The 24,355-nt window shown below is 41.8% G+C and overlaps 1 protein-coding gene across 4 annotated transcripts in view; it reads left to right on the top strand.

The window, feature by feature from the left end:
* The window catches only part of agap1 (ArfGAP with GTPase domain, ankyrin repeat and PH domain 1), a 177,775-nt gene that overhangs the window by 114,801 nt on the left and 38,619 nt on the right, over window positions 1–24,355 (top strand). For all 4 annotated transcript variants that reach the window (XM_072379159.1, XM_072379158.1, XM_072379157.1 and 1 more), the window contains 3 exons: window positions 1,769–1,873; window positions 10,074–10,242; window positions 15,969–16,133. In XM_072379159.1, coding sequence (XP_072235260.1) covers window positions 1,769–1,873; window positions 10,074–10,242; window positions 15,969–16,133 — 439 coding nt within the window. The remainder of the gene's footprint in view (window positions 1–1,768; window positions 1,874–10,073; window positions 10,243–15,968; window positions 16,134–24,355) is intronic.

The raw sequence follows: 24,355 nt of genomic DNA, 5'->3' as shown, positions 1-24,355 counted from the left end.
CAACCGTTCTGCAGCTTTCTGTAACCTTTAAAGTGTCCTGATCAATAGTTCTGCAGCTTTCTGAAACCTTTAAAGTGTCCTGATCAACAGTTCTGCAGCTTTCTGAAACCTTTAAAGTGTCCTGATCAACAGTTCTGCAGCTTTCTGAAACCTTTAAAGTGTCCTGATCAACAGTTCTGCAGCTTTCTGAAACCTTTAAAGTGTCCTGATCAATAGTTCTGCAGCTTTCTGAAACCTTTAAAGTGTCCTGATCAACAGTTCTGCAGCTTTCTGAAACCTTTAAAGTGTCCTGATCAATAGTTCTGCAGCTTTCTGTAACCTTTAAAGTGTCCTGATCAACAGTTCTGCAGCTTTCTGAAACCTTTAAAGTGTCCTGATCAACAGTTCTGCAGCTTTCTGTAACCTTTAAAGTGTCCTGATCAATAGTTCTGCAGCTTTCTGTAACCTTTAAAGTGTCCTGATCAATAGTTCTGCAGCTTTCTGAAACCTTTAAAGTGTCCTGATCAATAGTTCTGCAGCTTTCTGTAACCTTTAAAGTGTCCTGATCAACAGTTCTGCAGCTTTCTGAAACCTTTAAAGTGTCCTGATCAACAGTTCTGCAGCTTTCTGAAACCTTTAAAGTGTCCTGATCAACAGTTCTGCAGCTTTCTGAAACCTTTAAAGTGTCCTGATCAATAGTTCTGCAGCTTTCTGAAACCTTTAAAGTGTCCTGATCAACAGTTCTGCAGCTTTCTGAAACCTTTAAAGTGTCCTGATCATTAGTTCTGCAGCTTTCTGAAACCTTTAAAGTGTCCTGATCAACAGTTCTGCAGCTTTCTGAAACCTTTAAAGTGTCCTGATCAATAGTTCTGCAGCTTTCTGAAACCTTTAAAGTGTCCTGATCAACAGTTCTGCAGCTTTCTGAAACCTTTAAAGTGTCCTGATCAACAGTTCTGCAGCTTTCTGAAACCTTTAAAGTGTCCTGATCAACAGTTCTGCAGCTTTCTGAAACCTTTAAAGTGTCCTGATCAATAGTTCTACAGCTTTCTGTAACCTTTAAAGTGTCCTGATCAACAGTTCTGCAGCTTTCTGAAACCTTTAAAGTGTCCTGATCAACAGTTCTGCAGCTTTCTGAAGCTCTTTCACAGTTTTTCTTTGGACATTTTCTGCTTTTTCCTTCATCTTCAGTCCTTGTTCCTGAACATTTTCAGTGTTTTTTCTTTGTTCAGCCACTTAACTCTGACCTTTGACCCAGAAAAAAGGCTCCTAACTCAAGGGATGAACCAGTGTTGTGTCGACACAGAACAGACAACTTAGCAAAGAAGCCATTTTAAACTGGATCTTTAGGCTCTTTGTTACAAAGACACATCATTTGTTCCCATTTCTTTAGCTGCATCTATGAAAAACAGCAAAGAAAACACAGTTTGACAGACAGAAAATAGGATTTCTGCAGCAACAAGGTGATTCCCAAAGAGCTATTAGCTGAAAACTTGGCATATCTCAGCATGGTGTGCAGTGTGTCCTTAAAACATTTGAGGAAACTGGACAAGTGGAGGACAAAAGAAGAAGTGTCAGGCCTAAAAAACTATCTCCAGCAGATGAACAGGATCTGAAAGTGATGTCCTTAAGAAAGAGGAAAAAATCCAGCTGTGACCTGACAGGACCTGAGAGATGCATCTGAGAACTGATAAAACTCTGTTTCTGCCTGATTTATTTGATGTTTTCCTGTATAAATGTCAGCAGGACAGCAACTCAACGCTGAGCTGTGTTTCCTGTGCTTTTCCTGCAGGGCATGCTGCTGAAGAGGAGCGGCAAGTCCCTCAACAAGGAGTGGAAGAAGAAGTACGTGACGCTGTGCGACAACGGCCTGCTGACCTACCACCCCAGCCTGCACGTAGGTCCACGCACACTCACTGCAAACCCAGTCCGTTTTCCATGTTACCAGCTGCTTTCAGCTGGTGTTGAACCGGTTTCATGGGTTTTTCCATGTTTTCAGCTGGTTTTTGGCTTGGTTTTGAACCGGTTTCATGTTTTTTTTCCATGTTATCAGATGGTTTTTGGCTTGGTTTTGAACCGGTTTCATGTTTTTTTTCCATGTTATCAGATGGTTTTTGGCTTGGTTTTGAACCGGTTTCATGTTTTTTTCCATGTTATCAGATGGTTTTTGGCTTGGTTTTGAACCGGTTTCATGTTTTTTTCCATGTTATCAGATGGTTTTTGGCTTGGTTTTGAACTTGTTCACGAATGGTCGGGCTGGTGTTGCTCTTGGTTTTTTGTCAGGTTTAATTATGTTTTTTGAGTTGCTTTTTTGAAAATATTAACTTTTCTTTGGCATCTGTTGAAGTGGAAGCATCAAATATTTGTTTTTCTTGAATATTTTTACTTGAATTTGTCACATTTTCTGCTTTTTTATGAAGTAATCAAACACTCAAACATTAAATTACTATTCAAACTGCCCCTCTGACCTCGCACAGCGATCCCAGAGGTTTCGTACATTAGCATCTTTACGTCCCTGTGTTTGAGCAGGACACTCCCGCTGCCGGGGGTTGTGGGTTTGATTCCCTGTGGAGCCCCTGCTGCCTGAGCCATCTCCACACTTCACCAAACTGCACACGTCCATCAGCGATAAGAGGAGCTGATGCAGTAAATTAGTGTTAAAACTCATCACATAACACATCAACACACACTCGTGGATAAACACAAACCCCCTCCAGCACCAAAAAGCCAGGTTTTCCTGAGCGTGTTGCATCTGCAGCTCGGGCGTCAATTAGAGTGTTTGCGGAGGCTAATCGAATGAAACTCAATCAGCGCCGCTAATTGCCCGACTATGTGCAAAGAAATCACATTAATGCCGCTAATTAAGTGGATGGCAATGGATGCCACCTAATTGGCACGAAAAGTGTCGTCTAAAGAGAAGAAGAGGAGGCCAAAAAAAGCTGAGAGTGTAATTAACTGCCCGTTGTCCTGATGAGAGTCTGAGCGGTGAGAGTTGTTTGGGGCTGGAAAAGAGTCACCAAGTAGAAGCTGCTTCTGCCAGAGAGAAAAATCACTTAATCCACTCTGAACAGAAGTGAAAATCCTTCACAGAGAAACCAGTGTGGAGGCTTGAAAATCCCACATTATCAGCAGACCACAGAACAGTCCAAATGAGCTGTTTTTAAGACTTAACAAGGTTTAGTACTTGGTGATGGACTAGGTTCAGTTGGTCAGACTTAGTTTGGGATAGCTGAAGGTGTTGGACAGGTTTTAGGCTTGTTGTAATTAATTAGTAATTAATTAGTAGTTAAGTAGTAATTAATTAGTAGTTAAGTAGTGTGATGCTGTGTTTAGGCTGATGTTGACATGTTTTATGGGTAATTCTAGGCGGTTTTTTTTTATGGTTTTATAAGTTTTATAATGGTTCTGGACTTTTTCTGGGCAGACTGTGCAAATGTTTTAAAGGTCCTGTTGCACCAGTTTAAAGCTAATGATGGCTGGATGAAGGCTGTCTTGGAACATGTTTTTACACAGATTTTAGGCTGTCTTGGAACATGTTTTTACGCAGATTTTAGGCTGTTTTGGAACATGTTTTTACGCTGATTTTAGGCTGTCTTGGAACATGTTTTTACGCAGATTTTAGGCTGTCTTGGAACATGTTTTTACTCAGATTTTAGGCTGTCTTGGAACATGTTTTTACGCAGATTTTAGGCTGTCTTGAAGCATGTTTTTACACTGATTTTAGGTTGTTTTGGAACATGTTTTTACGCAGATTTTAAGCTGTCTTGGAACATGTTTTTACGCTGATTTTCAGCTGTCTTGGAACACGTTTTTACGCTGATTTTCAGCTGTCTTGGAACATGTTTTTACACAGATTCTAAGCTGTCTTGGAACATGTTTTTACACAGATTTTAGGCTGTCTTGGAACACGTTTTTACGCTGATTTTCAGCTGTCTTGGAACATGTTTTTACACAGATTCTAAGCTGTCTTGGAGCATGTTTTTATGCAGATTTTAGGCTGTCTTGGAACATGTTTCTACGCAGATTTTAGGCTGTCTTGGAACATGTTTTTACGCTGATTTTAGGCTGTTTTGGAACATGTTTTTACGCAGATTTTAGGCTGTCTTGGAACATGTTTTTACGCAGATTTTAGGCTGTATTGGAACATGTTTTTACGCTGATTTTCAGCTGTCTTGGAACATGTTTTTACACAGATTTTAGGCTGTCTTGGAACATGTTTTTACGCAGATTTTAGGCTGTCTTGGAACATGTTTTTACGCAGATTTTAGGCTGTCTTGGAACATGTTTTTACGCTGATTTTAGGCTGTTTTGGAACATGTTTTTACGCAGATTTTAGGCTGTCTTGGAACATGTTTTTACACAGATTTTAGGCTGTCTTGGAACATGTTTTTACGCAGATTTTAGGCTGTCTTGGAACATGTTTTTACACAAATTTTAGGCTGTCTTGGAACATGTTTTTACACAGATTTTAGGCTGTCTTGGAACATGTTTTTACGCAGATTTTAGGCTGTCTTGGAACATGTTTTTACACAGATTTTAGGCTGTCTTGGAACATGTTTTTACGCAGATTTTAGGCTGTCTTGGAGCATGTTTTTACACAGATTTTAGGCTGTCTTGGAACATGTTTTTACGCAGATTTTAGGCTGTCTTGGAACATGTTTTTACGCAGATTTTCAGCTGTCTTGGAACATGTTTTTACGCAGACTTTAGGCTGTCTTGGAACATGTTTCTACGCAGATTTTAGGCTGTCTTGGAACATGTTTTTACGCTGATTTTAGGCTGTTTTGGAACATGTTTTTACGCAGATTTTAGGCTGTCTTGGAACATGTTTTTACGCAGATTTTAGGCTGTCTTGGAACATGTTTTTACGCAGATTTTAGGCTGTCTTGGAACATGTTTTTACGCTGATTTTCAGCTGTCTTGGAACATGTTTTTACACAGATTTTAGGCTGTCTTGGAACATGTTTTTACGCAGATTTTAGGCTGTCTTGGAACATGTTTTTACGCAGATTTTAGGCTGTCTTGGAACATGTTTTTACGCAGATTTTAGGCTGTCTTGGAACATGTTTTTACGCTGATTTTAGGCTGTTTTGGAACATGTTTTTACGCAGATTTTAGGCTGTCTTGGAACATGTTTTTACACAGATTTTAGGCTGTCTTGGAACATGTTTTTACGCAGATTTTAGGCTGTCTTGGAACATGTTTTTACACAAATTTTAGGCTGTCTTGGAACATGTTTTTACACAGATTTTAGGCTGTCTTGGAACATGTTTTTACGCAGATTTTAGGCTGTCTTGGAACATGTTTTTACACAGATTTTAGGCTGTCTTGGAACATGTTTTTACGCAGATTTTAGGCTGTCTTGGAGCATGTTTTTACACAGATTTTAGGCTGTCTTGGAACATGTTTTTACGCAGATTTTAGGCTGTCTTGGAACATGTTTTTACGCAGATTTTCAGCTGTCTTGGAACATGTTTTTACGCAGACTTTAGGCTGTCTTGGAACATGTTTCTACGCAGATTTTAGGCTGTCTTGGAACATGTTTTTACGCTGATTTTAGGCTGTTTTGGAACATGTTTTTACGCAGATTTTAGGCTGTCTTGGAACATGTTTTTACACAGATTTTAGGCTGTCTTGGAACATGTTTTTACGCAGATTTTAGGCTGTCTTGGAACATGTTTTTACGCAGATTTTAGGCTGTCTTGGAACATGTTTTTACGCTGATTTTCAGCTGTCTTGGAACATGTTTTTACACAGATTTTAGGCTGTCTTGGAACATGTTTTTACGCAGATTTTAGGCTGTCTTGGAACATGTTTTTACGCAGATTTTAGGCTGTCTTGGAACATGTTTTTACGCTGATTTTAGGCTGTTTTGGAACATGTTTTTACGCAGATTTTAGGCTGTCTTGGAACATGTTTTTACACAGATTTTAGGCTGTCTTGGAACATGTTTTTACGCAGATTTTAGGCTGTCTTGGAACATGTTTTTACGCAGATTTTAGGCTGTCTTGGAACATGTTTTTACGCTGATTTTCAGCTGTCTTGGAACATGTTTTTACACAGATTTTAGGCTGTCTTGGAACATGTTTTTACGCAGATTTTAGGCTGTCTTGGAACATGTTTTTACGCAGATTGTAGGCTGTCTTGGAACATGTTTTTACGCAGATTTTAGGCTGTCTTGGAACATGTTTTTACGCAGATTTTAGGCTGTCTTGGAACATGTTTTTACGCAGATTTTAGGCTGTCTTGGAACATGTTTTTACGCAGATTTTAGGCTGTCTTGGAACATGTTTTTACACAAATTTTAGGCTGTCTTGGAACATGTTTTTACACAGATTTTAGGCTGTCTTGGAACATGTTTTTACACAGATTTTAGGCTGTCTTGGAACATGTTTTTACGCAGATTGTAGGCTGTCTTGGAACATGTTTTTACACAGATTTTAGGCTGTCTTGGAACATGTTTTTACGCAGATTTTAGGCTGTCTTGGAACATGTTTTTACGCAGATTTTAGGCTGTCTTGGAACATGTTTTTACGCAGATTTTAGGCTGTCTTGGAACATGTTTTTACGCTGATTTTCAGCTGTCTTGGAACATGTTTTTACACAGATTTTAGGCTGTCTTGGAACATGTTTTTACGCAGATTTTAGGCTGTCTTGGAACATGTTTTTACGCAGATTTTAGGCTGTCTTGGAACATGTTTTTACGCAGATTTTAGGCTGTCTTGGAACATGTTTTTACGCTGATTTTAGGCTGTTTTGGAACATGTTTTTACACAGATTTTAGGCTGTCTTGGAACATGTTTTTACGCAGATTTTAGGCTGTCTTGGAACATGTTTTTACGCAGATTTTAGGCTGTCTTGGAACATGTTTTTACACAAATTTTAGGCTGTCTTGGAACATGTTTTTACACAGATTTTAGGCTGTCTTGGAACATGTTTTTACGCAGATTTTAGGCTGTCTTGGAACATGTTTTTACACAGATTTTAGGCTGTCTTGGAACATGTTTTTACGCAGATTTTACGCTGTCTTGGAGCATGTTTTTACACAGATTTTAGGCTGTCTTGGAACATGTTTTTACGCAGATTTTAGGCTGTCTTGGACCATGTTTTTACGCAGATTTTCAGCTGTCTTGGAACATGTTTTTACGCAGATTTTAGGCTGTCTTGGAACATGTTTTTACGCAGATTTTAGGCTGTCTTGGAACATGTTTTTACGCAGATTTTAGGCTGTCTTGGAACATGTTTTTACTCTGATTTTAGGCTGTTTTGGAACATGTTTTTACGCTGATTTTAGGCTGTCTTGGAACATGTTTTTACGCTGATTTTAGGCTGTTTTGGAACATGTTTTTACGCTGATTTTCAGCTGTCTTGGAACATGTTTTTACACAGATTTTAGGCTGTCTTGGAACATGTTTTTACGCAGATTTTAGGCTGTCTTGCAGCATGTTTTTATGCTCCTTTTAGGCTGTCTTGGAACATGATTTTACGCAGATTTTAGGCTGTCTTGGAACATGTTTTTACGCTGATTTTAGTCTGTCTTGGAACATGTTTTTACGCTGATTTTAAGCTGTCTTGGAACATGTTTTTACGCAGATTTTAGGCTGTCTTGGAACATGTTTTTACACAGATTGTCTTGGTTTTCTGGACGGGTTTCAGGATGATCGTGGACTGGTCTTATGGAGATGATGGATTGGTTTTAAACTGATGTTGTATTAGTTAGTAAAGCTTACAGTTCAGTGGTTTGGTGCTGATGTCGGGCTGGTTTTTGGTTGGTTCTGGACTGGTTCAGTGAGCCTCAGCTGGACTGACCATCAGCATTCCTTTTTCATGTTTTCTGTCCAGCTGCAGAGAAGCTTCTTCTTCTCCTCTTTTGTCTGCTGCCGTCTCTTTATGCATCGATTGCATCTTGGATGCTCTCACTCTTTATAGATTCACGTTTCCCTCCGTGTCAGCAGTATCCAGCTCTCTGTTCATGTTGCATTTTTCACTCTGAGAGCACAGTTTATGCATCCATTTATACTGACACACTCAAACAGCTATTAACACACTTCATTTCTTCAACGGTAGTAAGCTGTTAATGTTTTTCCTCTCACGCGCACCCATCACCACCTGCTGTTGGTGTGTTTGGTCGATACGCACATCCGTCCTGGACCCTTCTGTATGGCGTGGACGACCGGGCCGATGATGAAAGCTCTCAGATGCAAATGGAGACTCAATTACTTCGGTCAATCTGTCGGAGGGAAGTGTGTGCGTAAGTGTGTGTGGAGGGTTTACCCAGCGGGCCCCTGGCTCGAGGGCTCTCCAGTGGCTTGTTAAGACGCCGTTGAGAGCACTTGGCTTTGAATTGGCCTTTTGTCAGGCGAGCTGCCAAAAGGAGGCGGGAAACACTGACAGACTGAATGTGTGTGTTGTACGACAGTGTGTGTTAATCTATGGCTTCGTGATATTAAAGCGAAGTGAGGATGCTTCCAGAAATGATCTCAGAGCAGCTTTTATTTCTGAGTTATTATTTACAACAACAGTTAAAGTTTACTGACAGAGAGATGAATCGGTCGGACGTGAACGACAACCTGAAGTTCCTCCGAGCCTTTTATGGGTCAGAAACAACAGGTTTTCAGACCGGCTCTTGGTTTTTCACATCACATTGGACTTTGGTGTTACCCTATTATTTTGACTTGGTTTTTGGTGGTTTTCTTCTTTGCTTTGCGCTGGTATTTAAATGGTTTTGATGTTGATTTTTTGGCGGCTCTGGACTTGGTTAAGATGAGCTCAGTCTTGTTTTTGGGATTAGTTGTGGACAGGTTTTGAACTTTGTTTGTGGTTTTCGGCCTTGTTTCAGACTGTTTTGTTCTTGGTTTTGGACTTAATTTCGGGCGTGATGGAGGCTGTCTTTGGACTGGTTTACGACCTGGGTTTGGATCTTTCACAGATTTAAAGTTGGTGCTGGACTGGTTCTTGGCTTCTTCATGCTTTTTGTTGGTGCTTCTTGACTGAAGTTGTGGTTTAAGTATGGTTGGATTTAGGTTTTTGATGGTTTTGTCCATGATTTTGGATGTGGTTGTGAACTGGTTCAGAGCTCGATTCTTTATTTGTTTCAAGGTTGTGTTGACTGGTTGTGAACTTAATTTATGAACTGGTGGTGTTAATGGTTTCTGCTTTGAATGGTTTTGGCTTAATTTAGGAGTTATTTAAAGATAGTTGGGGCCCTTTACTGTGTTTACATGGACTGGTGTATGATTGGAACTGGTCTAAACTGGTCTAAACTGGTCTAAATTGGTCTATTTGGTCTAAATTGGTCTCAACTGGTCTAAACTGGTCTAAACTGGTCTAAATTGGTCTCAACTGGTCTAAATTGGTCTAAACTGGTTTAAACTGGTCTAAACTGGTTTAAACTGGTCTAAACTGGTCTTGGTTTTGGGTTATGTTGGCGAACTCGCCACAGTTGTTGTTTCTCTCGCTCCATGATGCTGTTATCAGGACTTTTTGGGGTCAGACCTCCAGCAGGACGTTGATCAGTGAGGGATACAAATCCGACGTGTCTGAAAGACTTATCGGGTTTTTAAGAATTATCTTCAGCTTCTAACATTCATATTTAGCATAAATAACGTGTATTCGGGGGAAGACTTGAGAAAGACTGAAAGCATCAGAAGAAAAAGCCGTGAAGCCGACCTCCCATGATGCCCTGCTCCTCTCGGGTCACCTCTCCGCCCTCCAGAGGGACACCTGGGTGTGATCTGAACCAGATCATGGTGGAATGGAGGCACAGAAGGCCTCTGACAGCGCGCTGCTTGTGTTTGGGAGTTTTTGGCGAACGGGCGGAGCCAATCAGAACCCGAGTGTTGGTCCACTTCAGCGCCGCTTTAAGGGATTAGCGCGGCTTTGTTTCCATTGTGTGACTTGGAGATTTAGAGGCTTATTATGAAGGATAATCCACTCATGTTGAGGAGATGGCTTCCCCTCACACTCGTGTTTCTCTGCTCGCTGAGAGTTTTCACACTTCATTAAAAGCTGCAGCTGCCGAGTTGTTTTTCCTCTTGTTTCTCAATCTGAAAGAGGTTTGACATCAGAATGATCCTTTGATTTGTCTCCTCTCTCAGGACTACATGCAGAACGTCCACGGGAAGGAGATCGACTTGCTCCGGACCACGGTGAAGGTGCCGGGGAAGAGGCCGCCACGCGCTGTGTCCACCTGCGCCGCCATGCCGAGCCCCAAAACCAACGGGCTGACCAAGGACATGAGCGGCCTGCAGCTCGGACAGACTGCGGGTCGGCTCCTTTTCTTTACTTCCATCACAAGAAATGCTGCTTTATTTCACTTTCAAGGGAGGGAGTCAAATCACTGAGTTAAAGGTCAAAACTCGACTTCTGGGGAGCTTTAAAACCTTTAAATTCTTCTAACGAATAACAACAAGAGGAGTCGTAAAAAAAAAAACCTAAAACCTGACAGGTCGATATGTGGAAGTTAAATCACCTGAAGAAGAATCAGATTCTCCTTCAGGTTCAGAAACAGGAGAGAAGATCAGCACTTTAAAGGAAGTCGGGTCCCTCCTAAAAGAGCTCTAAATCGTTTAAAGTGTGATTTAAGCAAACAAAGCGCTGCTTTTTGAAGCTTTCCATCATAATGCTGAGATGTAATGTGCCATCAGAGGACGCTGGATCCTGGTTGAAGGTAACTGAACTGAATCAGAGGTGGTATAAGCCTCCTTTTGGCCTCTTTCCAAAACATCCGAGCTGAAGTTAGTTTTATTTCACATGAACAACAGTCAGCTTAATGAGTCATGAGCCAGGAAAAAGCAGCAAAAGCTGAATTTCAGTCAAAAGTACCCAGAACTTTAAGGCCATGGGACTAAAAAGGTTCCCAGCAGTGTAAAGTTCCTCTTCGACGGGCCGAGTTGTTCCAAAGTGCAAACGAATGTCGGTCCAATTCAAGCTATTTAGAATCCAATTCATTAAATTCATTCATACAGAGCCAATTCAAGGAAAAGTAGCACTGAAGCTTCTCTCTGGTCCAATCCCCGTCCTGAGCTGCACGAGGCGACTGGAGGGAAAAAACTCCCTTTTAACAGGAAGAAACCTCCATCAGAACCAGAACCAGGAAGGGTCCATCTGCCTGGACCAGCTGGGGCTGAGAGGACAGGAAAGAGGGGACAACAAGCAGCGTAACACCAGGCCAGAGACACCTGCTGAGAGAGAGAAACACAAGTTAATGACAGCAATGATGTCAGAGGGAGGAGAGGTGCATCATGGGAGCTCCCCCAGCAGGTTGGGCCTATAGCAGCAGAACTATGGGATGTTTCAGGCTCACCTGAGCCATCCCTAACTATAAGCTTTATCAGAAAGGAAAGTTTCAGCCTGATCTTAAAGGTAGAGAGGGTGTCTGCTTCCTGAAGCCAAACTGGCAGCTGGTTCCACAGAGAGGGGCCTGATAACTGAAGGCTCTGCCTCCCATTCTGCTTTTAGGGGCCTGATAACTGAAGGCTCTGCCTCCCATTCTGCTTTTAGGGGCCTGATAACTGAAGGCTCTGCCTCCCATTCTGCTTTTAGGGGCCTGATAACTGAAGGCTCTGCCTCCCATTCTGCTTTTAGGGGCCTGATAACTGAAGGCTCTGCCTCCCATTCTGCTTTTAGGGGCCTGATAACTGAAGGCTCTGCCTCCCATTCTGCTTTTAGGGGCCTGATAACTGAAGGCTCTGCCTCCCATTCTGCTTTTAGGGGCCTGATAACTGAAGGCTCTGCCTCCCATTCTGCTTTTAGAAACTCTGGGAACCACAAGTAAACCTGCAGCCTGAGAGCAAAGTGCTCTGTTGGGGAAATATCCAACTGTGAGATCTTTAAGATGTGATGGAGCTCGGTCATTCAGAGCTTTATATGTGAGGAGAAGAATCTTAAATTCTATTCTGAATCTAACAGGGAGCCAATGAAGAGAAGCTAAAGCTGGAGAAACATGATCTCTGCTGTTAGATCTCATCAGAACTGCAGCATTTTGGATCATATAGATCCATGGATGTTGATAAATGCATTAAACAACCAAATCAGAGCAGCATAAACAAAGCAGACATAACTCAAGCTGATGGTATTTATTACATCACGAGTGCAGCTGTTTGCTGACTGATCTGCTTATCGCTGCTCGTGTTTACACTCGTCTGTTTTTGTCCTGAACCGAAAGAAAAGAGGACTCGACGTTTAAAAAGCAGCCTTGAAACACGTTGAACGCCTCTTATCACCTGAAGCAAGGCGCCGTAAAACAAAAGTGGACGAGCACACATAAAAGCAGCGCTTATGAAGCTTAAATCAAACACACACACGCAGGGATCCAGGAGGCCCGAGCTAATAGCATGAATATTCAGTGAGCCGTACTCCATGTACTAATTATTGTCATGAATATTAATGCAATCAGAGTCGAGGCTCCACTCAGCCAGCACCAAGAAATGAGCTGTAATGAGAGAATGAGGGTGAGGGGGGGGGGGGTGATTCAGCCGGCTGCTGGAGCACGCCGCAGCCTCGTTTGATTTAAGCAGCCAGGGCGTAAGAGGCTGCTTTTATGGTCCCCCTGCGAGTCTGAGCCGTGGACGCCGGAGAGCGTGCACGCAAAGAGGAAGTGTGCTGGAAGATTTGTGTGTTTGGAGGGTTTAAAATCCAACAGGGATGCAGCCAGAGAGAAAAGAGGAAGCGCTCCTCTTCTTTTTAAGGCTCATCCCTGCGCTGTCAAACGCTTAAACAGCACGATGGATCTGCCAGAGGCTTTTCCAGAAACCAAGGTTCATCTCACCTTGTGAGTTTCCCCATTGTGGGACAATAAAGGGAAATCTAATCTAGCTTTAAAGGTCTTTGATTCTGTCAAACTGAATGTCTGGCTGCCTCTTCATTAAAAATGGATGTAAATAATGGAGTAAGCTGGTTTGTTTAGAAAGAAGGAAAGAAACGTGTTTCCTTTGTTTTGCCCTCCAGCCTGTAGAGGGCAGCACAGTGATAACCTCAGTACTGACCTCTTCTCTCTCAGATCTGTGCTTAAAGTTAGTCTGAAACCAAGTCCAAAACCAGTTCAAAACCAGCTTAAAGTCAGTCTGAAACCAAGTCCAAAACCAGCTTAAAGTCAGTCTGAAACCAAGTCCAAAACCAGTTCAAAACCAGCTTAAAGTCAGTCTGAAACCAAGTCCAAAACCAGCTTAAAGTCAGTCTGAAACCAAGTCCAAAACCAGCTTAAAGTCAGTCTGAAACCAAGTTCAAAACCAGCTTAAAGTTAGTCTGAAACCAAGTCCAACACCAGTTCAAAACCAGCTTAAAGTCAGTCTGAAACCAAGTCCAAAACCAGCTTAAAGTCAGTCTAAACCAAGTCCAACACCAGTTCAAAACCAGCTTAAAGTCAGTCTGAAACCAAGTCCAAAACCAGCTTAAAGTCAGTCTAAACCAAGTCCAACACCAGTTCAAAACCAGCTTAAAGTCAGTCTGAAACCAAGTCCAAAACCAGCTTAAAGTCAGTCTAAACCAAGTCCAACACCAGTTCAAAACCAGCTTAAAGTCAGTCTAAACCAAGTCCAAAACCAGCTTAAAGTCAGTCTAAAACCAAGTCCAACACCAGTTCAAAACCAGCTTAAAGTCAGTCTAAACCAAGTCCAAAACCAGCTTAAAGTCAGTCTAAAACCAAGTCCAACACCAGTTCAAAACCTGCTTAAAGTCAGTCTGAAACCAAGTCCAAAACCAGCTTAAAGTCAGTCTAAACCAAGTCCAAAACCAGTTCAAAACCAGCTTAAAGTCAGTCTAAACCAAGTCCAACACCAGTTCAAAACCAGCTTAAAATCAGTCTAAAACCAAGTCCAACACCAGTTCAAAACCAGCTTAAAGTCAGTCTGAAACCAAGTCCAAAACCAGCTTAAAGTCAGTCTAAAACCAAGTCCAAAACCAGTTCAAAACCAGCTTAAAGTCAGTCTAAACCAAGTCCAAAACCAGCTTAAAGTCAGTCTAAAACCAAGTCCAACACCAGTTCAAAACCAGCTTAAAGTCAGTCTAAACCAAGTCCAACACCAGTTCAAAACCAGCTTAAAGTCAGTCTAAACCAAGTCCAACACCAGTTCAAAACCAGCTTAAAGTCAGTCTAAAACCAAGTCCAACACCAGTTCAAAACCAGCTTAAAGTCAGTCTGAAACCAAGTCCAAAACCAGCTTAAAGTCAGTCTGAAACCAAGTCCAAAACCAGCTTAAAGTCAGTCTGAAACCAAGTCCAAAACCAGCTTAAAGTTAGTCTAAAACCAAGTCCAACACCAGTTCAAAACCAGCTTAAAGTCAGTCTAAACCAAGTCCAACACCAGTTCAAAACCAGCTTAAAGTCAGTCTAAACCAAGTCCAACACCAGTTCAAAACCAGCTTAAAGTCAGTCTAAAACCAAGTCCAACACCAGTTCAAAACCAGCTTAAAGTCAGTCTAAAACCAAGTCCAAAACCAGCTTAAAGTCAGTCTAAAACCAAGTCCAACACCAGTTCAAAACCAGCTTAAAATCAGTCTAAACCAAGTCCAAAACCAGCTTAAAGTCAGTCTAAAACCAAGTCCAACACCAGTTCAAAACCAGCTTAAAGTCAGTCTAAACCAAGTCCAACACCAGTTCAAAACCAGCTTAAAGTCAGTCTAAAACCAAGTCCAACACCAGTTCAAAACCAGCTTAAAGTCAGTCTGAAACCAAGTCCAAAACCAGCTTAAAGTCAGTCTAAACCAAGTCCAACACCAGTTCAAAACCAGCTTAAAGTCAGTCTAAAACCAAGTCCAACACCAGTTCAAAACCAGCTTAAAGTCAGTCTAAAACCAAGTCCAACACCAGCTTAAAGTCAGTCTAAAACCAAGTCCAACACCAGTTCAAAACCAGCTTAAAGTCAGTCTGAAACCAAGTCCAAAACCAGCTTAAAGTCAGTCTGAAACCAAGTCCAAAACCAGCTTAAAGTCAGTCTGAAACCAAGTCCAAAACCAGCTTAAAGTTAGTCTGAAACCAAGTCCAAAACCAGCTTAAAGTCAGTCTGAAACCAAGTCCAAAACCTGTTCAAAATCAGCTTAAAGTCAGTCTGAAACCAAGTCCAAAACCAGCTTAAAGTTAGTCTGAAACCAAGTCCAAAACCAGCTTAAAGTCAGTCTGAAACCAAGTCCAAAACCAGTTCAAAACCAGCTTAAAGTCAGTCTGAAACCAAGTCCAAAACCAGCTTAAAGTCAGTCTGAAACCAAGTCCAAAACCAGCTTAAAGTCAGTCTGAAACCAAGTCCAAAACCAGCTTAAAGTCAGTCTGAAACCAAGTCCAAAACCAGCTTAAAGTCAGTCTAAAACCAAGTCCAAAACCACCTTAAAGTCAGTCTAAAACCAGTCCAAAACCAGCTTAAAGTCAGTCTAAAACCAAGTCCAAAACCACCTTAAAGTCAGTCTAAAACCAAGTCCAACACCAGTTCAAAACCAGCTTAAAGTCAGTCTAAACCAAGTCCAACACCAGTTCAAAACCAGCTTAAAGTCAGTCTGAAACCAAGTCCAAAAACAGCTTAAAGTCAGTCTAAAACCAGTCCAAAACCAACTAAATATGTACATATTCTAGACGTTGTGATAAACACAAAAAATATGAAAGGAATTTTACTTACTTTGATCCTGACTAATCCAGTCATGCAGAAAAGGAGATGAGCTCAGCGGGAAATGTGCAGCTGGAGCGAGTTCAAGGCCAGATGACCTATAAACACTTCTTCTATCCAATAGCACTGTGAGGACAAACAGTGGGACCCATTAACTCTGTAAATGTGATCTTGAGGGAAAAACATCTGCAGGCCTTTTTTTTAGAATTGTTAAAAGTTGTAAATAATAATAATGTAGTAAACTGGTTTAGATACGCGTGTTTCTCAGTGATGACCTCAGCGATGACCTCAGTGATGACCTCAGCGGTGACCTCAGTGATGACCTCAGCGGTGACCTCAGTGATGACCTCAGTGATGACCTCAGCGGTGACCTCAGTGATGACCTTCTCTCCTCTCTCAGGTTCGGTGACCAGCAGCTCGTCGGTGTCTCAGATGGCGAGCGGCGTCAGCTTGGTGTCCTTCAACAGCCGCGGCATGGAGGGGATGCACCAGCGCTCATACTCCGTCTCCAGCGCCGACCAGTGGACCGACGCCACCGTCATCGCCAACTCCGGCGTCAGCACAGGTCGGTGATGTCGGGATGGAGTCCACATGTGCAGCTCCACACTGGGGCCCAGTGGGCCTCACTGTGGAGCTCAGCGAGGGGGCCTATCATTTGTCTCCCATTGATCCACCTGCCACAGCTCTAATGCTGCCTTAACAGTTTGTCAAGCTAATGGACTGTGTTTGACTTGAAGTGGCAGTATTACCTCCTGAGGACCAAACACACTCACACAAACGTGCACGCACACAAACGTGCACACACACAACGAGAGGCAAAGACTGGCAGCTGTCAGGCTGTGTGTTGTCCTGATGACAATAAGCTTAACTGGCAGCTCAGTTGTCAGTCTTACACCTTCCAGCCTTCCTTAAATAACGTTTAGAGCTGTGAAATGTTTTCGATTGACTCCCAGGGGCCACACACACACATCAGTGTTGCTGGAGTTGTGAGGACACGCATCCATCGCCTCAGAGGATCCTTAAAACACAGATTCATGCTAAATTAAGAACTTAGACATCATGGTAAAGTCATAAATCCCTCAGTCAAAGGTCTCATGAATACCTCACACTCTGTAGTCTCTTGTTTTATCATTTGGTCCTAAATCATTGTAAAATGATTGTTCCAAATCAGTTAAAGAAGATTAAAATCAGTTTAAACCAGCCCAAAACCAGATTAAAATGTGCTGAAAACCTGCTTAATACCATCCAAAACTTTTCGAAATCCAGTTCAAATGTAATCTAAATGCTAAGCCTAAAACCAAGATCAGATGCAGCCTAAAACCAAACCCAAAACTGGTTTAATTCTCATCTAAACTAGTCTAAAGGCGACCCAAAACCAAGCCAAAGGTTTTCCCAAACAGAAATAAAAGCGGTTAGAATTTTAGCTCAATGCCAGCTTGAAACCAGCCCGAAACCAAACCTGAAACCAGTTTAGAGTCAAGTCCAAAACAGAAGCTATTCTAAAACCAGCCCGAAACCAAACCTGAAACCAGTTTAGAGTCGAGTCCAAAACAGAAGCTATTCTAAAACCAGCCCGAAACCAAACCTGAAACCGGTTTAGAGTCGAGTCCAAAACAGAAGCTATTCTAAAACCAGCCCGAAACCAAACCTGAAACCGGTTTAGAGTCGAGTCCAAAACAGAAGCTATTCTAAAACCAGCCCGAAACCAAACCTGAAACCAGTTTAGAGTCCAGTCCAAAACAGAAGCTATTCTAAAACCAGCCCGAAACCAAACCTGAAACCAGTTTAGAGTCCAGTCCAAAACAGAAGCTATTCTAAAACCAGCCGAAACCAAACCTGAAACCAGTTTAGAGTTGAGTCCAAAACAGAAGCTATTCTAAAACCAGCCAAAAACAAACCTGAAACCAGTTTAGAGTCGAGTCCAAAACAGAAGCTATTCTAAAACCAAACCTGAAACCAGTTTAGAGTCGAGTCCAAAACAGAAGCTATTCTAAAACCAGCTGAAACCAAACCTGAAACCAGTTTAGAGTCGAGTCCAAAACAGAAGCTATTCTAAAACCAGCCGAAACCAAACCTGAAACCAGTTTAGAGTCGAGTCCAAAACAGAAGCTATTCTAAAACCAGCCCTAAACCAAACCTGAAACCAGTTTAGAGTCTAGTCCAAAACAGAAGCTATTCTAAAACCAGCCCGAAACCAAACCTGAAACCAGTTTAGAGTCGAGTCCAAAACAGAAGCTATTCTAAAACCAGCCCGAAACCAAACCTGAAACCAGTTTAGAGTCGAGTCCAAAACAGAAGCTATTCTAAAACCAGCTGAAACCAAACCTGAAACCAGTTTAGAGTCGAGTCCAAAACAGAAGCTATTCTAAAACCAGCCCGAAACCAAACCTGAAACCAGTTTAGAGTCAAGTCCAAAACAGAAGCTATTCTAAAACCAGCCCGAAACCAAACCTGAAACCAGTTTAGAGTCGAGTCCAAAACAGAAGCTATTCTAAAACCAGCCCGAAACCAAACCTGAAACCAGTTTAGAGTCTAGTCCAAAACAGAAGCTATTCTAAAACCAGCTGAAACCAAACCTGAAACCAGTTTAGAGTCGAGTCCAAAACAGAAGCTATTCTAAAACCAGCCCGAAACCAAACCTGAAACCAGTTTAGAGTCAAGTCCAAAACAGAAGCTATTCTAAAACCAGCCCGAAACCAAACCTGAAACCAGTTTAGAGTCGAGTCCAAAACAGAAGCTATTCTAAAACCAGCCCGAAACCAAACCTGAAACCAGTTTAGAGTCGAGTCCAAAACAGAAGCTATTCTAAAACCAGCCCGAAACCAAACCTGAAACCAGTTTAGAGTCGAGTCCAAAACAGAAGCTATTCTAAAACCAGCTGAAACCAAACCTGAAACCAGTTTAGAGTCGAGTCCAAAACAGAAGCTATTCTAAAACCAGCCCGAAACCAAACCTGAAACCAGTTTAGAGTCAAGTCCAAAACAGAAGCTATTCTAAAACCAGCCCGAAACCAAACCTGAAACCAGTTTAGAGTCGAGTCCAAAACAGAAGCTATTCTAAAACCAGCCCTAAACCAAACCTGAAACCAGTTTAGAGTCGAGTCCAAAACAGAAGCTATTCTAAAACCAGCCCGAAACCAAACCTGAAACCAGTTTAGAGTCTAGTCCAAAACAGAAGCTATTCTAAAACCAGCCCGAAACCAAACCTGAAACCAGTTTAGAGTCGAGTCCAAAACAGAAGCTATTCTAAAACCAGCCCGAAACCAAACCTGAAACCAGTTTAGAGTCGAGTCCAAAACAGAAGCTATTCTAAAACCAGCTGAAACCAAACCTGAAACCAGTTTAGAGTCGAGTCCAAAACAGAAGCTATTCTAAAACCAGCCCGAAACCAAACCTGAAACCAGTTTAGAGTCAAGTCCAAAACAGAAGCTATTCTAAAACCAGCCCGAAACCAAACCTGAAACCAGTTTAGAGTCGAGTCCAAAACAGAAGCTATTCTAAAACCAGCCCGAAACCAAACCTGAAACCAGTTTAGAGTCCAGTCCAAAACAGAAGCTATTCTAAAACCTGCCCGAAACCAAACCTGAAACCAGTTTAGAGTCGAGTCCAAAACAGAAGCTATTCTAAAACCAGCCCGAAACCAAACCTGAAACCAGTTTAGAGTCGAGTCCAAAACAGAAGCTATTCTGAAACCAGCCCGAAACCAAACCTGAAACCGGTTTAGAGTCGAGTCCAAAACAGAAGCTATTCTAAAACCAGCCCGAAACCAAACCTGAAACCAGTTTAGAGTCAAGTCCAAAACAGAAGCTATTCTAAAACCAGCCCTAAACCAAACCTGAAACCAGTTTAGAGTCGAGTCCAAAACAGAAGCTATTCTAAAACCAGCCCTAAACCAAACCTGAAACCAGTTTAGAGTCGAGTCCAAAACAGAAGCTATTCTAAAAGCAGCTGAAACCAAACCTGAAACCAGTTTAGAGTCGAGTCCAAAACAGAAGCTATTCTAAAACCAGCCGAAACCAAACCTGAAACCAGTTTAGAGTCGAGTCCAAAACAGAAGCTATTCTAAAACCAGCCCGAAACCAAACCTGAAACCAGTTTAGAGTCAAGTCCAAAACAGAAGCTATTCTAAAACCAGCCCGAAACCAAACCTGAAACCAGTTTAGAGTCGAGTCCAAAACAGAAGCTATTCTAAAACCAGCCGAAACCAAACCTGAAACCAGTTTAGAGTCAAGTCCAAAACAGAAGCTATTCTAAAACCAGCCCTAAACCAAACCTACAACCAGTTTAGAGTGGAGTCCAAAACAGAAGCTATTCTGAAACCAGCCGAAACCAAACCTGAAACCAGTTTAGAGTCGAGTCCAAAACAGAAGCTATTCTAAAACCAGCTGAAACCAAACCTGAAACCAGTTTAGAGTCGAGTCCAAAACAGAAGCTATTCTAAAACCAGCCGAAACCAAACCTGAAACCAGTTTAGAGTCGAGTCCAAAACAGAAGCTATTCTAAAACCAGCCCGAAACCAAACCTGAAACCAGTTTAGAGTCAAGTCCAAAACAGAAGCTATTCTAAAACCAGCCCGAAACCAAACCTGAAACCAGTTTAGAGTCTAGTCCAAAACAGAAGCTATTCTAAAACCAGCCGAAACCAAACCTGAAACCAGTTTAGAGTCGAGTCCAAAACAGAAGCTATTCTAAAACCAGCCCGAAACCAAACCTGAAACCAGTTTAGAGTCGAGTCCAAAACAGAAGCTATTCTAAAACCAGCCGAAACCAAACCTGAAACCAGTTTAGAGTCTAGTCCAAAACAGAAGCTATTCTAAAACCAGCCGAAACCAAACCTGAAACCAGTTTAGAGTCGAGTCCAAAACAGAAGCTATTCTAAAACCAGCTGAAACCAAACCTGAAACCAGTTTAGAGTCGAGTCCAAAACAGAAGCTATTCTAAAACCAGCCCTAAACCAAACCTGAAACCAGTTTAGAGTCGAGTCCAAAACAGAAGCTATTCTAAAACCAGCCGAAACCAAACCTGAAACCAGTTTAGAGTCAAGTCCAAAACAGAAGCTATTTTAAAACCAGCCCGATACCAAACCTGAAACCAGTTTAGAGTCGAGTCCAAAACAGAAGCTATTCTAAAACCAGCCCGAAACCAAACCTGAAACCAGTTTAGAGTCGAGTCCAAAACAGAAGCTATTCTAAAACCAGCCCGAAACCAAACCTCGAACCAGTTTAGAGTCGAGTCCAAAACAGAAGCTATTCTAAAACCTGCCCGAAACCAAACCTGAAACCAGTTTAGAGTCGAGTCCAAAACAGAAGCTATTCTAAAACCAGCCCGAAACCAAACCTGAAACCAGTTTAGAGTCAAGTCCAAAACAGAAGCTATTCTAAAACCAGCCCGAAATCAAACCTGAAACCAGTTTAGAGTCAAGTCCAAAACAGAAGCTATTCTAAAACCAGCTGAAACCAAACCTGAAACCAGTTTAGAGTCGAGTCCAAAACAGAAGCTATTCTAAAACCAGCTCGAAACCAAACCTGAAACCAGTTTAGAGTCGAGTCCAAAACAGAAGCTATTCTAAAACCAGCTGAAACCAAACCTGAAACCAGTTTAGAGTCGAGTCCAAAACAGAAGCTATTCTAAAACCAGCTGAAACCAAACCTGAAACCAGTTTAGAGTCGAGTCCAAAACAGAAGCTATTCTAAAACCAGCCCGAAATCAAACCTGAAACCAGTTTAGAGTCGAGTCCAAAACAGAAGCTATTCTAAAACCAGCCCGAAATCAAACCTGAAACCAGTTTAGAGTCGAGTCCAAAACAGAAGCTATCCTAAAACCAGCCCGAAACCAAACCTGAAACCAGTTTAGAGTCAAGTCCAAAACAGAAGCTATCCTAAAACCAGCCCGAAACCAAACCTGAAACTAGTTGAACATTGAGTCTAAAGTCAATCTAAAACCAAGTCCAAAACCATCTTACACTCAGTCTAAAGTCAGTCTAAAACCAAGTCCAAAACCAGTTCAAAACCAGTCTAAAGTCAGTGTGAAACCAAGTCCAAAACCAGCTTAAAGTCAGTCTGAAACCAAGTCCTAAACCAGCTTAAACTCAGTCTAAAACCAAGTCCAAAATCAGCTTAAAGTCCGCCTAAAACCAGCCCGAAACCAAACCTGAAACCAGTTTAGAGTCAAGTCCAAAACAGAAGCTATCCTAAAACCAGCCCGAAACCAAACCTGAAACTAGTTGAACATTGAGTCTAAAGTCAATCTAAAACCAAGTCCAAAACCATCTTAAACTCAGTCTAAAGTTAGTCTAAAACCAAGTCCAAAACCAGTTCAAAACCAGTCTAAAGTCAGTGTGAAACCAAGTCCAAAACCATCTTAAACTCAGTCTAAAGTCAGTCTAAAACCAAGTCCAAAACCAGTTCAAAACCAGTCTAAAGTCAGTGTGAAACCAAGTCCAAAACCAGCTTAAAGTCAGTCTGAAACCAAGTCCTAAACCAGCTTAAACTCAGTCTAAAACCAAGTCCAAAATCAGCTTAAAGTCCGCCTAAAACCAGCTGAAACCAAACCTGAAACTAGTTGAACATGGAGCCCAAAACAAGACGAAGCCACTTTCAAAGGAATCAAATCCTTTAGTGAGTTTAAAATGACAAACAGAGCTTGTTGCCGGGATGTAAATCCAGTCCAGTACTTGGTCCAGCTGGTGGGATTCATGCTTAGTTTTCTGTGTTTTGAAATCTAAAATGAAAGAATTATTTCTTCCGGTGTAACTTATTCAGAGCTGTTGTCTTAAATTTGTTAAACGTCACATCGTAAATCCTGCGGTTGGCCTGTTAAACCCCTACTAATGAAATTAATCTTTGTTTATGAAGCGCTTCTGTCTGCATACTTTCAGAAAAACAGTTAAAAAACAAACATATAAGATGCAGCTGCAGATAAATACATAAAGACCGCTTTCTTCTTCTGCTACTTTGGGTTTTCCACCACAAAAGGCGTCTTCTTCTTCTTCTGTTGAGTTCCGGAGACGGAACCCACAGAAGAAAACAATCAGAGGAAGACTTGAGCTGCGAGGGAGGGGGTGGGGTCCGGGGGTGGAGGGGTGAGGGTGGGCTGACGTGGATGGAGCGCGGCTTGCAGATGGGAGGGCCGTTAATCCACGGCGGTTAATTGCGCGCTCGGGGATGGCATCTTGTCAGCAGAGATAAGTTGTCACATTTTCCACTTGAGCTGAGACTAAACGATTGTAAAATAAGTTATGGCCGTCCTTGGGGCTGTCTGCCGTTCGGGGACGCGGCGGCGGCCAGCGAGCACTCGTATGCGTGTGTGTGTGTGTGTGTTTTGTGCAGATGTGTTTCCATCCACACACAGATACACACTGCGCCATGTCACAGTGCTGCTGCGCCGTGATATTGATGGAAGCTGAATGTTATTTTATTCTGCCGCTAGTCACAGCTGTCAGCAGCTGCCTGAAGAGTGGAGGCCAGAGAGAGAGAGACTGCACTCCCTGTTCCTGTAGCCTCGCTCGCCCCCAGCTCTGATCCTGAACACGGCTCAGTGTCGTTAGGGTCCGACCACGTAGGCTTTTCAGGATGATATATTGGAAAAAACATAAATGTCAGGGTGTTTTGTGCCTGTCGGATTTAACCAGCATCAGATCTGTGCAAACCATCCTCACTCTGTAACAACACCAGTCCAACAGCCAGAATCGTCAAAATAATTAGCCGCAAACAAGTTCAAAGTCATTCTAAAACATAGTCTCAAACCAGTTCAAAACCAGTCTAAAACATAGTCTCAAACCAGTTCAAAACCAGTCTAAAGTCAGTCTAAAACATAGTCTCAAACCAGTCTAAAACCGGTCTAAAACATAGTCTCAAGCCAGTCTAAAGTCAGTCTAAAACATAGTCTCAAACCAGTTCAAAACTAGTCTAAAATCAGTCTAAAACATAGTCTCAAACCAGTCTAAAGTCAGTCTAAAACATAGTCTCAAACCAGTTCAAAACCAGTCTAAAGTCGGTCTAAAACAGTCTCAAACCAGTTCAAAACCAGTCTAAAATCAGTCTAAAACATAGTGTCAAACCACTTCAAAACCAGTCTAAAGTCAGTCTAAAACATAGTCTCAAACCAGTTCAAAACCAGTCTAAAACATAGTCTCAAACCAGTCTAAAGTCAGTCTAAAACATAGTCTCAAACCAGTTCAAAGTCAGTCTAAAACATAGTCTCAAACCAGTTCAAAACCAGTCTAAAGTCGGTCTAAAACAGTCTCAAACCAGTTCAAAACCAGTCTAAAACATAGTCTCAAATCAGTCTAAAGTCAGTCTAAAACATAGTCTCAAATCAGTCTAAAGTCAGTCTAAAACATAGTCTCAAATCAGTCTAAAGTCAGTCTAAAACATAGTCTCAAACCAGTCTAAAGTCAGTCAAAAAAATGGTCTCAAACCAGTCTAAAGTCAGTCTAAAACATAGTCACAAACCAGTTCAAAACCAGTCTAAAGTCGGTCTAAAACAGTTTCAAACCAGTCTAAAGTCGGTCTAAAACATAGTCTCAAGCCAGTCTAAAGTCAGTCTAAAACATAGTCTCAAACCAGTCTAAAGTCGGTCTAAAACATAGTCTCAAACCAGTTCAAAACCAGTCTAAAGTCAGTCTAAAACATAGTCTCAAACCAGTTCAAAACCAGTCTAAAGTCAGTCTAAAACATAGTCTCAAACCAGTCTACACTCAGTCTCAAACCAGTGTAAAGTCAGTCTAAAACATAGTCTCAAACCAGTGTAAAGTCAGTCTAAAACAGTCTCAAACCAGTTCAAAACCA

The sequence above is a fragment of the Leuresthes tenuis genome, unplaced genomic scaffold (genome assembly GCF_036924035.1).
Source record: "Leuresthes tenuis unplaced genomic scaffold, fLeuTen1.0.hap1 SCAF_1, whole genome shotgun sequence".
NCBI classification, from domain to species: domain Eukaryota; kingdom Metazoa; phylum Chordata; class Actinopteri; order Atheriniformes; family Atherinopsidae; genus Leuresthes; species Leuresthes tenuis.
Note: the sequence above shows the minus strand (reverse complement) of the source record. Positions and strands in the feature narration are given on the sequence as shown.